General features: G+C 37.8%; 1 protein-coding gene across 3 annotated transcripts in view; it reads left to right on the top strand.

Annotated features, from left to right (window-relative positions):
• Positions 1-16692, top strand: part of LOC127446822 (neurabin-1-like) — a 94871-nt gene that overhangs the window by 60173 nt on the left and 18006 nt on the right. For all 3 annotated transcript variants that reach the window (XM_051708072.1, XM_051708073.1, XM_051708071.1), the window contains exons 14-16: positions 10207-10258; positions 10401-10469; positions 10873-11077. In XM_051708072.1, the coding sequence (XP_051564032.1) occupies positions 10207-10258; positions 10401-10469; positions 10873-11077 (326 nt within the window). The remainder of the gene's footprint in view (positions 1-10206; positions 10259-10400; positions 10470-10872; positions 11078-16692) is intronic.

Raw genomic sequence — 16692 nt, 5'->3', positions numbered from 1 at the left:
TTTTAATTTCACCTCTCACAGAGAATAAAGTGCTGCATTAAAAAGAGGCTGCTTTACAATTAGCTTTTTGCTGGTTTCACACGTGCTTATCATCCACCCACGCCTTCTTCGCCTGCGGTATTTCGCTGTGCAAAGGTAAATGTGATTGCGCCTTTAGAGGTTGACCAATCTTGGGTTTTCCGATACCGATAACCAAGATGATGGAAAAGCCGTTAGTTGATTAATCGGCCTATAATTACTTTTTGAATCGATTTATAGAATGTGAAAAAAACAAATCCTTAAGTCATTTCTTACTATGATGGGCACAGACATAAAGGCTACAAGAGTCCAAAATGAATAAAATCACAGATGCAGAGGGGCCTGGGTAGCTCAGTGAGTAAAGACGCTGACTACCACCCCTGGAGTTCGTGAGTTCGAATCCAGGGTGTGCTGAGTGACTCCAGCCAGGTCTCCTAAGCAACCAAATTGGCCCGGTTGCTAGGGAGGGTAGAGTCACATGGGGTAACCTCCTCGTCTTATCTATATATGTGGTTCATATTCGGTGGGGTGCGTGGTGAGTTGTGCGTGGATGCCACAGAGGATAGCATGAAGCCTCCACACGCACTATGTCTCCGCTGTAAAGCACTCAACATGCCACGTGATAAGATGTATGGATTGACAGTCTCAGAGGCGGAGGCAACTGAGATTCGTCCTCCACCACCCGGATTGAGACGAGTCACTACGCCACCACGAGGACTTAGAGCGCATTGGGAATTGGGCATTCCAAATTGAGGAGAAAAAATAAAAATAAAAAAAAACATTTCCTAGATGCAGTTTATTGTGCAACCAAAATCCCCAAAATGACCAGAAAAAAATGAAGATTTGGTGCATAACGTGGGACTTTTAAATATAACCTCCTGAGACCCCCATGTGACTTCAGTGTGCATTATCCATTTCATTTTTTTAATTTTTTTTTTTTTTTTTACTAGAAGCACCTAATAAACAAGCAAAAAACTTTTTACAATTCATGAGCTAATAGTTTTCCTAAAAATTGATGTCCTCATATGTGGACAGCAGGATTAAGTTGTGAAATTATAAATAATACCAAGCTATAGAAAGTCTAATTTTTTTCATCAAATAGTTTGTGTCCAGGAGTGTTAGTTTTTCATGTTTTTCAGATTTTATAGACATTACAGCTGATTTTCTAGAATTCAAGAATTATACAATTCTGAATCTATGTAATGATTATCATTGTCCCATGTCTGCCAAACATGTTAAGTGGTCCAAACATCATCTGCAGCCTGAAACTGAACTTTTGGTCAGATTTTAGGAGTGAATGCACTTAGCTGCATAGACAGTGACAGGATGCTCCCTTGCTCCCTATTTAGTGAATGACTTAACCTCCAGTGTGCTGTCTGTCTTCACTGGTCTCAGAAAAGTTTCAAATGCACCTTATTTTCATCCTAACTCCATATAAAGCCTCTGAAAGCCAAATTGTTCAGCTTTTGGATGAACCCATTTATTCTTAATGTGGTAATGCACAATAAATATATAGGAATGCATTTACTAATGTTAATGAATAGCACCTTATCGTACAGTGTTAACAAACAAAGATATAACAAAATTTAGATTAAAATGAAGTGTAATGACCCATAGATTTGTTACTGTGAAAAGTTATTCAAAATAACACACATGTTTTTGGAGCGTCTTGTCAGAAAACCACTCCACAGCTCTCATCCGAGTACTTCATGTTTATCAGCGCGCCAAAGCGGGAAAAATGAATGCAATATTTAAAGCAGCATATCAAACGAAACTAGATATGCTGCTCTTTACAACCAAACATGTTTCAGTGAAAACATGTGAAGAGATTTCTTAACAGAGGAACTTTTGTTGGTGCTGCATCCGTAGGAGCACTCTAAGGAAATCGACGGCATGTTGTTGTGTCAAGTGACTCGGTGCGGTAGAAGTTAACCCTTTAAATGACAGTCTAGAGTCTTGTGAACAGTATTCAGTCATGGCGTATAGTGAATCCAAAATAACGAGTCCTCACATAAGGTCGCGGGGTCGCATGAGGATAAGCAAGCCTGAAATACATGGGTACTCTTATTTTGAAATGGATACTTGGCTCTGTTACATTGCTCTATACGTAAGCTTTTTATAGCCTATAAATTCACCAGATGAAGGGTTTTGTTTATATATATTTTACCAGACAAGGTTTAATGAGGAATAAGGTTTATTATTATGCACAATTTATGAAGTTGGAGACACGATGCATGTACTGACGGGGCACTCCATATGTAGTCACCTTTTTCTTTGCATGCTCGCTTGAATTTAGAACACTTGATTATGTAATAAAAATAATTAAAAATGCATTGAAGTAAGGGTAAAAATATGGGTGAATATTTTCACTGATAAAAGATTTAGATCCCCATGTGATTGTTTTTATTTCACCTCTAGAGGCCGCTGTTATACCATAGAACTAAGCGTTCTAACTATTGAATCCTCCAGTGCCGGCCAAGGAACATGGAGGAATAATACAAATAAAAATAAACTCCTCGCAACTTTCGGCATAGATTTTTGCTTATAACCGATAGCTCCAAAATGCAGCTATCGGCACAGATTAATCTGTAAAACCAATATATCGGTCTACCTCTATTTTGTGTGAGCCCCTTTTGCTTAAGTGACAACATGCACTTGAGCTGGTATGGGCTCCACAAGTTTGTACAAGTTTGACAAAACCTGATGAAGAGTTTAAAACTGTTGTTTGGTGCAATGGTTGATTTACAATTGAGTAGGCAGTACTTCGCTGCTGTTAGAATGCCTTTGAACAGATAAGTGTTTACACGGCCAATGTGGTTACATGCGTTTTCCACTGTTTTCGACCACCTCCGAATGTGGTTGAAGTGTACAAATCTCAAAATGTTTTGAACCCTGTATACATCTGTCTGTAGCATTGTCCCATTTCATACGGATCTCCCAAAACACATCTTGATAACAGGTGTAAACGGGCCTAAAACACTGAAGGCTGTTGCTTTGTAACCAGTTGTCAATTTGTAAATAGGTTTAAAGGGGGATGGTGGTCAAAAAATAATACTTATGGGTCATTGACAAATAAGGTTGTCCAAGGTGTTAAAATGAGAGATCTTTTAACAACACTTGTGTCATGTTCTCAGAAATGTAATCTTTGTGCCCAATTTGGTTTCATAATTATTTTTTTATTTTTTTTGTACTTTATAGCATTTTCTACAAAAAAAACCCCCTCTGTTTTATGGTTTTTATGGTCAACATAAACAACAAAATGGCTTTGGTTTCACCCAATGACTTTGATTTGGTGGACAAAAGCGTTTTTAAATAGGAATCATACTTTAAACAATTGTTTCTCTGCTTATTTTTTAAAGAAATAACAATAAAAGATTATTCTGCATTAGTCATGCCAAAATGTCTTTTTTTCAAGAATTGCAGCTTTTAATGAGACTTTTTTTACTGTCTCTGGACACCACATGAATGTTTTTACTTTAAGCCCCAGAAAAAATATCAATATGACTTTAAACTCAGAAATGTAAAATATGCTTATCATAGAAGAGGTGTATTCAAGTAAATGGTTTGTGTGAATTGCATTTTTTTAAATGTATATTTAATTTAATAGATCTGGACAAAAATAAGCATCACTTCATTGACCCTTAGAACACGTGGCCATAATATGCACCAGTTACACTCTGTTATTGTATTTTATGATGAATGTGAAAAGAATCCACATTATGATCATTAAAAAGGTTTTTTTCTAGATCGCTCGTCCACTGTCACAGACACATTTTTTCTACTCCAATAACCGAACTAGTAAAGGAAGATTGGGCTGTTTCAATGAAGGATGCTTAACCTCGTGCCACCACACTTCCACATGCGTGGACGTTGCATTTTGGCTTCACTACATATGCAACACATCATTTAAATGAATAAAATCTGACTGAATACTGTTCACAAGTCTCTAGACTGTCTTTTAAAGGGTTAACTTCTGCCGCACCGAGTCACATGACACAACAGCATGCCATCCATTTCCGTGAAGTGCTCCTATGGACGCAGTGCCAACAAAAGTGCCTCTGGTAAGAAATCCCTAAGTTTTCAGTTGAATTGAAACCTGTTTGGTTGTAAAGAGGAGAGTCTCTAGTTTCGTTTGATATGCTGCATTAAAAAATCTGTTCATTTTTTGCACGTCAGCGCCCTGGTAAACATTTGTCCACATATGTGGAAACTCATACCGCATTTCCTCAAAAGTAGAAAAAAACATGTTAGTTATTTTAAATAACTTTCAACTCTAACATATCTGGTCGCTTCATTTTAATATACACTGATCAGCCACAACATTAAAACCACTGACAGGTGAAGTGAATAACATTGATTATATCATTACGATGGCACCTTTCAAGGGGTGGGATATATTAGGCAGAAAGTGAACAGTCAGTTCATGAATTTCATGTGTTGGAAGTTGGAAATATGGGCAAGTGTAAGGATCAGAATGACTTTGACAAGGGCCAAATTGTGATGTCTAGACAACTGGGTCAGAGCATCTCCAAAATGGCAGGTCTTGTGGGGGGTTCCCAGTATGCAGTGGTTAGTACCTATCAAAAGTGGTCCAAGGAAGGACAACTGGTGAACCGGCGACAGGGTCAAGGCTCATTGATGCGTGTGGGGAGCGAAGGCTAGCCCGTCTGGTCCAGTCCCACAGAAGAGCTACTGTAACACAAATTGCTGAAAAACTTAATGCTGGCCATGAAAGAAAGGTATCAGAACACATTGTGCATCGCTGCTTGCTGCGTATGGGGCTGCGTAGCCGCAGACCGATCAGAGTGCCAATGCTGACACCTGCCCACCACCGAAAGTGCCTACAATGGGCACGTGAGCATCAGAACTGGACCATGGAGCAATGGAAGAAGGTGGCCTGCTCTAATGAATCACGTTTTCTTTTAGATCATGTGGACGGCCAGGTGCATGTGCGTCGTTTACCTGGGGAAGAGATGGCAGCAGGATGCACAATGGGAAGAAGGTATGGCAAAGCCAGTGTGATGCTCTGGGCAATGTTCTGCTGGGAAACCTTGGGTCCTGGCATTCATGTGGATGTTACTTTGACATGTACCACCTACCTAAAGATTGTTGCAGACCACGTACACCCCTTCATGGCAACGATATTCTATAATGCGCCCTGCCACACTGCAAAAAATTTTCAGGAATGGTTTGAGAAACATGACAAAGAGTTCAAGATGTTGACTTGTCCTCCAAATTCCCCAGATCTCAATCCTATTGAGCATCTATGGGATGTGCTGGACCAACAAGTCCGATCCATGGAGGCTCCACCTCACAACTTACAGGACATAAAGCAGTGTTTCCCCTATATGCATTTTGCGGTGGCGCTGCGCCACTGTTGAATTATGAGCACTGCTGTTGGGATTTCACATGGTTAATTTAAATTGCCAGCCCTAGTCATCTGTGCACTTTCTACACTGCAAAAGGGAACCCACCACACACACACAGGAATACACGCACTTACTCACAGTGACGTCACCACAAAACAACATGTCAAACTCGTTTCATTTCAAGTGGCCCGGCAAGCTGATTTCTAAAGTGTGGAATGGTAGAGGATCGCAACGTTCCACTGAACATCAGTTAGCACTTTCCTCATGAATATTAATGAGCCTTCCCCTGTGATCTGTATGTTTTGGTGCGCATTTTGCAAGCTTCAAAAGCAGAATGAAACGGTGCTACACGGATCAATTATGAACACGGCTTAATCATAGTAGCACAAGGGCAGAGCAGGTGCGGTAATTCGTGGACTGGTCTCAACCGAACAGACTATTTTAAATGCGCTTGTGAACCAGTGAGATGTGCAGCGGGGATTGCGAAACCTGTTTGAATGTGGTACAGAATTGTCTGTTGTAAAGCTCTTATGTCTCGGTGATGAAACTAGTTTAAAACAAACAGCCCCCACATTCTAAACAGCACTGACAAAGAAAACAAGAGAAAACACAAATTAGAAGGCTCTTCAATTCTCAAATTACAACGCTTACAAAACTTTACCATGAATTTACTGCAGTAACACTAACTGTACTCAATTATCTATGGTAGTTGTGGCTGTTGGGCCTCATGTATTCAGATAGAAGACAAAGGCAGGCCTAACAGTCATAAAACCTAACTCAGCCCCCACATTCCATGTCGTAAATCTTACTGATAAAAATTGTGCCAAAATCAAACAAAGGGAGTCCAAAACAGACTACAAATCCATGAAGCCTTGCTCACTAAAGGATCGAACTCTCAACTCCTATTGGATGAGGCACACAACAGAACGTCTCTCAAACATGACATCATCAGGAGTTGAAATACCTCTGAAATGCTCCAGAATTCGCTTCCAGCGACTTTGTTCACCGAGTATAGACGTAGTTTATTCGCTGCTCTCCGGTGCAACCTCGTGGCACAAGGAAGTAACGTCCGACTTGAAACTGTAGCCATACAATCTCCATCTCACTGGACGAGTTGAGATTACTCTGTGTTCCACCGAACACTCTAACGGATCCGAAGGAGACCGCCGAGCAATTCGCATCTTCATCCGTTTGCCTACAGAAGTGAAGAGATTAAAGATTTCTCTTCCATCTTCAATCAAGTCGACATTTCTGAGTTCTCCACCAGCCCGCCGAGAATCAACAGCCGTACCGCCCACCGACAGAGCGAGGAAACTGCCTCCCGTCATCACCTGAGCCTCAAGGAACCGGGTCAGAGTTAAAGGACGGAGGAAAACACATTCTACCTGTGTCCTCATGTGATTCAAGTAAGAGGTTACGTCTGGGCAGAGATAGAATATTATAGTGTGTTATTCTTGTGTTTCAAGGTTTTTGCTTGTACAGTTTACGGACCGCCATGTCCGCTCATTATTAATACTCAGGGTATTAATTATCACAAATTTGTTTTGCTGTATTGTGGTCCAACCAAATTGGACTGTTGTGCAATTTCGCCATCGCGGGTGAGACAGCAACTGAGTTCATCCATTAAAGAGTCAAATAACGTGGGACTTTTACGAGCCGTCCACCGTGTCTCTGAGTGATAGACACAGCTGCTTTCTCTCCCACTATAGCGAAATCGGCTTTAGGGCTGTCACTTAATCATCTCTCTCTCTCTTACTAATCACACACACACCTTATGTGTTATAGGATTTTATTTCCATATCTAATCATGTCACTTTTTAGTTTGTAGTTGTAAGTCGGAAGTTTATTGACTGCATCGTATTAATTATTAATTGATATTACTGCATAAATAAACTTTGTTTATATTACAAAGAGAAGTGTTTTGGTTTGTTTTGCATACGCCTGTGTCATGCTGACGGGATGTCAGTGCTCGGATTCAAACCTTCATTCATTGTTTTTTTTTTTCCCGAAAATCGATATTCTTCGGATGTCGATTTTCCTAAGAAAACAATCTAATATTGAGACTGTTAAACTATCTGGTTATTAGTCCCTGATTTCAGGGTGGTGCCCCGTCAATGTTAATCCTTATTAATATTCTATTGATTTTTGATAATTGATAATTATCTTTGATGATTGTTGAATTTGAAGGATCAATAAACTAGTGTTAATTTTAATTAATGTTTCATCGATGTTAACAATTAACGATTATCTTTGATAATTGTTGATTTAAAGGATTTAAAAAGCTAATATTGATTCTCATCAATGTTCTATTGATTTTAATAATTAATAATTATCTTTGATAATTATTAATTATTGCTAATAACCAAACTTGCTCCTAAACATAGCACACTACATTTACTGGAGTCCCATATGAGGTTTTAATGAGTTAGATTCAATTGATTAATTTAAATATGAATTAATAACTACAGAAATAATTATTAATTATTTCTGATAGTAACACTGATCTAAACAACCAGTAAAGCCCTACATGACAGAAAAACTTTCTAAATTTATTTAGACTGCTGTTTTTTCATGACAAAAATGCTATTGTTCTTTATATAGAAACTATAGTTACTAACCATGGTAGTGTGGAACCATGCATGGTTTTACCTATAGTTACCATGAACTATTACAAATATCATTGTTAAAACTATGGATACTATGGAAGAATTATGTTGCATTTTGATAATGATGGACCAAGTCATCAGTTTTCCATCTTTGTAAAACCTGTACTCTTGTAATGCTCTCTGATTGTTTGCAATTTACAGATGTTACTGTTGTTAATATCATAATTTTCATCTGCATCCCAACCTCAAAATCAATGCTGTACTGTCAAATGTGCATTTCAATGCACATAACATGTAATAATATTTGCATGGGTGCTACCAAAGCGGGTGCTGGTGCCACATTTTCAACGGGCCCTTTGAGCGCACAAGTAAACCCTAATGTGGCCCATGCTGAAATTGAGTTTGACACCCCTGTTTTAATCTATTCTTTGACCAACGCGCGTTAATACAGATCCGGCGTTGCGGGCTTGTGGACGTGCGCACAACAGCACTGCTGCTGAAAATAATCCTAGGGGAAACACTGTAAAGGATCTGCTGCTAACGTCTTGGTGCCAGATATCACAGAACGTCTTGTGGAGTCCATGCCTCGATGGGTTAGAGCTGTTTTGGCAGCACGAGGGGGACCTACACGATATTAGGCAGGTGGTTTTAATGTTGTGGCTGATCGGTGTACATTTTGTTTTATTTTATTTTGTTATTTCTGTGCAATACGATTCTATTTATTAACATTAGTAAATGCATTCCTATATATTTACTCTGCATTACCACATTGAGAATAAATGGGTTCATCCAAAAGCTGAAAAACGTAATATGGAGTTAGGATAAAAATAAGGTGCAGTTCAGACTGTTCTAGCTTTCTATGCAGATTAGTGCATTCACTCCTAAAATTCGACGAAAAGTTCAGTTTTAGGCTGCAGATGATATTTGGACCACTCAACATGTTTGGCAGACATGGGACAATGATAATCAGTACATAGATTCAGAATTTTATAATGCAACATTTTATTTTAACATGATTGGCAGTGATTGGATGATGCTTATTATAAGAATTATTAATTCAGCTTTACAGAAATTCAGCTGTAATGTCTGTAACGTCTCAAAAACATGAGTAACCAACACTCCTGGATGCATAATAAACAGTTTGATGAAAATCTTTTTCTATAGCTTGATATTATTTACAATTTCACAATGTAAGTCTTGCTGCCCACATATGTGGACATTGATTTTTAGGAAAACTATTTGCTCTAGAAATTATTATTATTATTATTTGCATGTTTATTAGGTGCTATTAGTTACAAATCAAAAAGGGAAACTGAAAATGCACACAGCAGTCATGCGGGGGTCTCAAGAGGTTAAACAGTGGTGTAAAAAAAGTTGTTCTACACACAAAAGCGTTTTATGGGAGACACCCTGTAAATTGTTTGAATTAAAAACATGTACATGTTGTAACTGTACACTCGTCATAGCAATATCTCACCTTCTGTTCTCTTCTTTGTAAAGAAAGAAAATATTTTCTTGAACTATTCTCTTGGCCATTTTTGAAAGTGAGAGGAACTTTTCAAAACTTGCATTACCTTCAGTGACGCAAGTTTCATGTGAACACTAGGAAGGTCAACACATCGCTAAACTCCGACATACCTGTTTGCCAGTGTTTTCAGAAAACCGGTGTCTCTTCGCAGTGGAGAGAGAACTCGCGCGCTCAAGGTTGTCAGATTGCGTGACTAAAGCGTCACACTGGCAGAATATTTCCAAACTGTACAAGTGTCAAAATCTAATTGAGGGATTTTACCTATAGAAATCTGGCACACATTGAAATCTAATTCTGATCAGCTAATCACCCTTATTTAAAGTCTGTTATTTATAAAACAAAGAAAATGTCATATTTTACTATGTAATACGTGACACAATTGATCTAAAGGGGATGGAAAGGGGGGATGGTTGTTTTACAGTGTGGATGGCATCCCCTCGCATCCCCCCTCAACTCAAGCCCTGTGTGTAACAGATGTGGAACTTTTATCTGAAAAGTTCTTGCGGGAGTATTACCTCCATTCAACAGGTTTACTGTGTGAAAGTGACTACTATGATGTTGAATATGATGTAGTGTTTTCTCTGCAAAAGGAGCCAGCTAATCAATTCATGAGTAGATGTGTTTGTTTGGACTGTTGCAGATGTGTGGCTGTGTTTGTGCTCTGATTCAGTTGTGTTTATTTCAGATGAGTCCAATGATGCTGCTGGAAAAACCAAAAGGAGATTCCCAGATTTTGGGTAGGTGCAAAAAAAAAAAAAAAGAAATCATACTCTTATAGCCTCTATCAGTTGTCTGGGTCTGTTTGTCATAATGATGGCAAATTGTATTTTGTTTTCTGTGTTTGTTTATTTCTGATTCTATTGTCTATTGTTCTGAAAGTGGCTTGCGTAAATCTGGAGGAAAAGGGAAAAAACAAAAAGAAGCTATGAGGGCATCACTGGACAGCAGGTACACACACACACACACACACATCAGTATTGGAGACTGGGGCGCAATTGCAACAATACATTTCTTCAATCACAAACAAGCTAGAGTGATGGCACTTACAGATTTCTCTCTCTGCATGCTAAAGAAATATGCACAATCTAGTGACCATATTGAATTTTTGATGGGAATGAATTTGAGAATAGAATTCTCCTCTGCCTGACTAAGGTCAACAGCGGAGCTTCAATTAGTGCAGTGAAATCCATACAAAAATGACCAACATAGCAGAGAAGGTTTTGTAATGTAAAGTAAAAGTGAATAAATGACACATGCTAACACTGTTACTGGTAGCTAATGTAAAAGATGTTATCATGTTATCAAGACAGGGCTTGTACTCACTCTTCTCATATATCGTCTTGTGTTGTAGGGGTTCAGCAGAGCTCCTGGAGGAGTCGGGTGGAGATGTTCGAGTCTCGCCGTCAGAGTCCCTGGCCTCCATCCCCACCTGCATGCCTTTCTCCTGGTTTGGAGACAAGGACAGAGAGAGAGACAGAGACCCATCTTCCTCATCCAGCAGTCTCCCATACACCACTGCAGACACCAGCGAGCACACACACAACTCCAAACACAAGGTGAGATTAAACGCACGTCTTACTGGTGAAAATCCACACCGGGTTTTTCGGGTTTCTTTCCTTTTTTGTAAACAAGGACTTAGGCCTTGTCCACACGAATACAGACATTAAAAGTTGAAATTTGAAAACCCACTCTCATGCCATCCCAGATGTGTATGACTTTCTTTCTTCTGCAGAACACAAATGAAGATTTTTAAAAGAATATCTCAGCTCTGTAGGTCCATACAATGCAAGTGAATGGTGGCCAGACCTTTGAAGGTCCAAAAGGCACATAAAGGCAGCATAAAAGTAATCCATATGACTCCAATGGTTAAATCCATGTCTTCAGAAACAATATAATCGGTGTGAGTGAGAAACAGATCAATATTTAAGTCCTTTTTCACTATAAATTCTCCTCCCTGACAGTGGGTGGTGGTGTGAATCGATTGTGAATTGACAAAAACAAAAGAAGAATGTGAACGTGGAGATTTAAAGTAAAAAAGGACATAAATATTGATCTGTTTCTCACCCACACCGCTCCTATCGCTTCTGAAGATATGGATATAACCAAATAAACCATATAAACCAGAATGTTGGTGTGATCAGGTTATGGCAATGCATAAGGAATCAGAAAATGACCAAATTCTCATGTTAATCAGAATTTTCATGTGCATGGAAGCATGTTTATTAGTGTTATTTTCTGGTTTTGTTTCATTTTAATATTATTCAAAATATTTGTGTCCTTGTCATTCTGAGACTCAGAAAATAGGTAAAACAATATATTGTAATATATTGAAATATAGTAAAATGAATGTGTATGCATGAGTTGACCCTTCTGATCTAGCACTGGTCATAAAGTTGCTTACGAAACTAAATAATAAACACAACAATATCTGGCAGCCAGCTGGACATTTAGAGAATAAATATGAGAGTGTTTTGTTGCATATGTTTTTAAAGTGAGAGTTGCTAAGGAAGAAACAGTGTTGAAATGTTCTCAAGACTTTCAACCATATGGATCTGATCATTCATCAGACACAGAGAGAGAGACACAGGAAAAGAGACAGACGAGTTGGAAGCAGATAGACGGAGAGAAAACAGACTCAGTCAGATCATGTACTCTGAAATCTCACTCAAAAGACACTCTAGCTGAAATGTCCTATTTCCACGAGGAATGCTCTCAGTTTTTCCTGTGTGAAATGACTCCCTTGTCCATATATAGCAGGGGTCGGCAACCTTTTTAACATCGAGTGCCATTTTTTATTTTCCTGGTCAATGGCTTTTTCCTAATTTAATTGTTTATTTTTCATTACAAATTATATTATCAGCATAACAGTTTGAGTGAAATTTGTGCGAAACTCAGACATACTGATACTGCATGTGAATTATCACAAAGCATCTTGTGAAAGTGCTTTAATGAAAGAAAACCTGTCGTTTTGTACAAAATGAGTTAACACAATTAATGTCACAAATTTGCTTATTTGATTACTGATCACGAAACTGTGGAATCTTAAATATTTCTTATATTATGTCATACATTTTTCAAAATCACACAGAGGGGTAATCACTAGTATGGAAGCAACAGCGAGAGAGGAGCAGGCTGTTTTACTTTGTATGAAGTTTTTCGCACCTGCATTCAGATCTACAGTACTGTGCAAATGTTTTAGGCACTTGTGAAAAATGTTGCATAGTGAGGATGTCTTCAAAAATAATGACATAAATAGTTTTAATTTATCACTTAATGTCATACGAAGTCCAGTAAACTTAAAAAATCTAAATCAATATTCGGTGTGACCACCTTTGCCTTTAAAACAGCACCAATTCTCCTAGGTACACCTGGACACAGTTTTTCTTGGTTGTTGGCAGACAGGATGTTCCAAGCTTCTTGGAGAATTCACCACAGTTCTTCTATCTATTTAGGCTGTCTCAATTGCTTCTGTCTCTTTATGTAATCTCAGACTGACTCGATGTTCAGTGGGGGGCTTTGTGGGGGCCATGACATCTGTTGCAGTGCTCCCTGTTCTTCTAATCTATTCTATTTGCAAAAGTAATGTTTGGCAGTCTAACATTTATATTTCCTATTGACACACTAAAGCTGAAGATATAAATAACCATCTTATGTGCCTAAGACTTTTTCACAGTACTGTACATCTTGATGTAATCCTTCCTCGTGATCACGCAGCGTGTTTTCATCAGCTGAATGGGAGTATAAACACTGTTAAAGTGTGACGAGGCTCGTGCTGCGCATGCAAGCCATTCAAGCATCACAAGCCGATCAGCTATTTAGCCCTTTTCTGTGAATCGCACCTGCAAAATCCTAGAACTTTTATTTCCAGGTTTTAAGTTTAGTATATTTGTTTTCTCTTTTAATTGTTTCATGTAATTTTGAGTGTGACCATAGTTTAAGGAGTGTGTACCTGTATGCTGGGTTGGAAACCTCAAGGATTAATAGTGGTGTTTTCCTTATTACATTTACATGTTGTTCTGAAAGCAAAAAGAAACAAATGAAACACGGAATGTAGGCTGTCATCTGCACTGCCTGACCGAAGCAAAGCAGTGCGTTTACTCACACGATTAACCAAAAGTGAAGTGCTGCCATCTCGTGATGTGCAAATGGCTTTCATGCGCTGCATGAGTCTGTTGGGTATACTACAGACTCGTCACATTTTAACTTTTTGTTTAGCCTCCCATTCAGCTCATGAAAACATGTTGTGTGATCATGAGGAAGGATTACATCAAGATGTAGATTGGAATGCAGGTGCGGAATTTATATAAATAAAAGAGTCTACTCCTCTCTCGCCGTTGCTGGTGTGCCAGTGATTACCCCTCCATAGTGCCAATGCTGGCATGCATGCCATAGGTTGCCAACCCCCGCTATAGAGGGTGTTTGCCAGTTTGTAGTTACAGGGCAGTGAAGTGTACAGTTAATTATTTTATGCACATAATGCACTTTGATTTATACTGTACAACCAATTTATACTCGCTGACGGTATATTGTCCTTAATCCAGTACGGAGAGGATTACCGAGCCCCAAAACAACACAGTTTATAGCTTCCTTTGTTCCTGCAATCTTCATATGCACTTGTACTAGTCTTTCACTTCTTTGATAAGCCATCAAAGATCTCATAGGAGTAGGTCTTTACTAGGAGTAGGAAACTTTTCAAAGTCAACTGATAATGCATTTTCTGATTGTATTAATCAATTTAATAATGTATTATCATTATTTTGTTTTATTTTTCATGTTTAATTTATTTCTCAAGGTTATTACTATGCTTCTTAATTTACAGCACTTTGGTTCAAATCCTGTTGTTTTTAAATGTGCTCTTTAAATACATTTTGACTCGACTTGATGTCAAACAGTATAGTGAGCCAATAATATACATATTTGGGGCGTTGTCAGTTTTGGTTGATTTCTATTCAAACTAACAGATTTCAATCTTTTTATATACCTGTAATATAAAGGTCGTTTTCAATCAAGCTCTAATTTTTTCAAATGATGTAAAACATGTAAAAATGTAATTTGTGTGTATTTAGGATACATGAAAAGTCAGCTGTGAACTAAGCTTTAGCAAGACAAAGGAGTTGGCCATTTTATTTCAAAACTGTTAAAATTTCCATTAAACATTATTTCCAGCACAGAATTCTATTAACCCCACTGAACCACATTACACACTGGTGCATTTTTGGGCTGCCACCTGCAATTTTTCACATTCAAATTTAAAAGCTCACCATTCACACATACTGTGGGCTAATTACAAAAAAATCGGTCTCATTTTTTTTGTCCTAACTTTATAAACATGTAATTCTGGTTCTGTTCACTCTACCTCACTTTGAAAAGTCTCATTTTATTCCACGAGGCAGAAAGCACTAGAAAAAATATTTTTTTCTTTATCACATTCCATCACAATATACAGATCTGAAATGTAGATGGCACTCTAATGTATTTTAACCCTCACAGATGTGCTCATCCATAGACATTCAGTCTAATTTTCAGTTCATGCACCACCCTTGTTGTTTTCATCGAATATCTCGGCCTCTGAGTGGACTAGAAGCTCAATCTAGAAATTCTCTGAAATCCTCCCCTTTGTGATGATGTATAATATTTTATCATCAGTAGTTGACAACATATTTTCTGATGATTTGTTTAGCATGCTTTTCCTTCTGGATGACATATTTTGTTCTGGACATCTAAGATATAACATTGGATTATTCAAACAAGCAAGCTCACAGACAAGTAAAAAATGGCTTATTGTTTAGACAACTTCCTAAGGTAAAAGCAGATATAAAGTTTTTGGATACTTGGGGCTTACAGCAGCAGTTATTGGAGCATAAATGAGACGTTTGTGTTTGATTACAGAAATCATATTTCACTTTGTGATACTTTTGAAAATCTTTCGAACTCTGGTATTAGGGCAACAAAATACTTGACTTGGTGCTATGCGAAAGACTTTTATTTTCCTATAAATATTTCTACACCATTACCACTAGAGGGCGCTAATGTGTGATACGAACGTTTTGAGGCCTTATTTTGTTATTTTATGTAACATAAATGCAGAAGTGATAGTTATCTCTGAACAGTTCAGATTCTAAGATTTAAAAAAAAATGTATTCATTTGGTAAGGACAAGATAACAAAATTACAATATAATATTCATAATTCGCCTGACATAGTCTCACCTTATTAGTACAGTTATCATTAATTATATCTTTAGCCAGGGAATAACCCAGTGTCCCTCTTGAATTCCCAAAAGCCTTTACATAATTAGCAGTTAAAGTAAATCATGTGTTTAAAATAAAAACAAATTATATATATATATATATATATATATATATATATATATATATATATATATATATATATATATTAATGTGAACAGTAACAATATGAATAATACAAAAAGATAAAATAAAATTTTTTAATAAAAGAGGGAGTGTGGAGGAACCTTTAAATCCCATCCTTCAAGGATTGCCTGCCTTTTGTTTCCCTTTACCCCAACAGCAAAACAGTCAAGTCTCTGAGGGTTTACATATTCAATCCATTCCTTCCACAATAAGGTAAAATCATTGAACTTTAATCTTAAATTAAAGGTGAGCTTCTCCATCACATAGATATTATGTATAACATTAATCCAATCTTCATAAATGGGTGGAATTGATTGCAGCCATTTCCAAGTGATCACTTTTTTACTTGCTAGAATTAGAATTCTGAACAAATATTTATTTGGCATGTCAAAAGTAATTAGACCCAGATAGAATGCTTCAAAACTAAAAGGAATTTTCATCTTGAAAACATTTGTGAACTCATACCAAAAGGGGGTCAGGGAAGGGCATTTCCAAAAAATATGGAGAAGATTTGCATTATTATCTCCACACAGTCTCCAACATCGTGCTCCTTGTGGCTGTTGTTTATTTTGATCAGGCGTGGAAAAAACCTAACCACATTTTTCCATGCGAATTCTTTCCACAACAAAGAATTTGATGTCTTCCATATTGACTGGCATATGTTCCCCCAGTCCTCTACTGAAAAGCTCAAATTGATGATAAGCCCTGAGTTACCCATTTCTTGAATCTGTTATATATTCTGTTGGGAACAAACTCGGTGTCATAGGCACACCAGCGCAACAATCCCACTAAGTCATC

This window comes from Myxocyprinus asiaticus, chromosome 10, assembly GCF_019703515.2.
Source record: "Myxocyprinus asiaticus isolate MX2 ecotype Aquarium Trade chromosome 10, UBuf_Myxa_2, whole genome shotgun sequence".
Lineage (NCBI taxonomy): Eukaryota > Metazoa > Chordata > Actinopteri > Cypriniformes > Catostomidae > Myxocyprinus > Myxocyprinus asiaticus.
The sequence above is the reverse complement of the archived record's forward strand: the minus strand, read 5'-3'. Positions and strand labels throughout refer to the sequence as shown.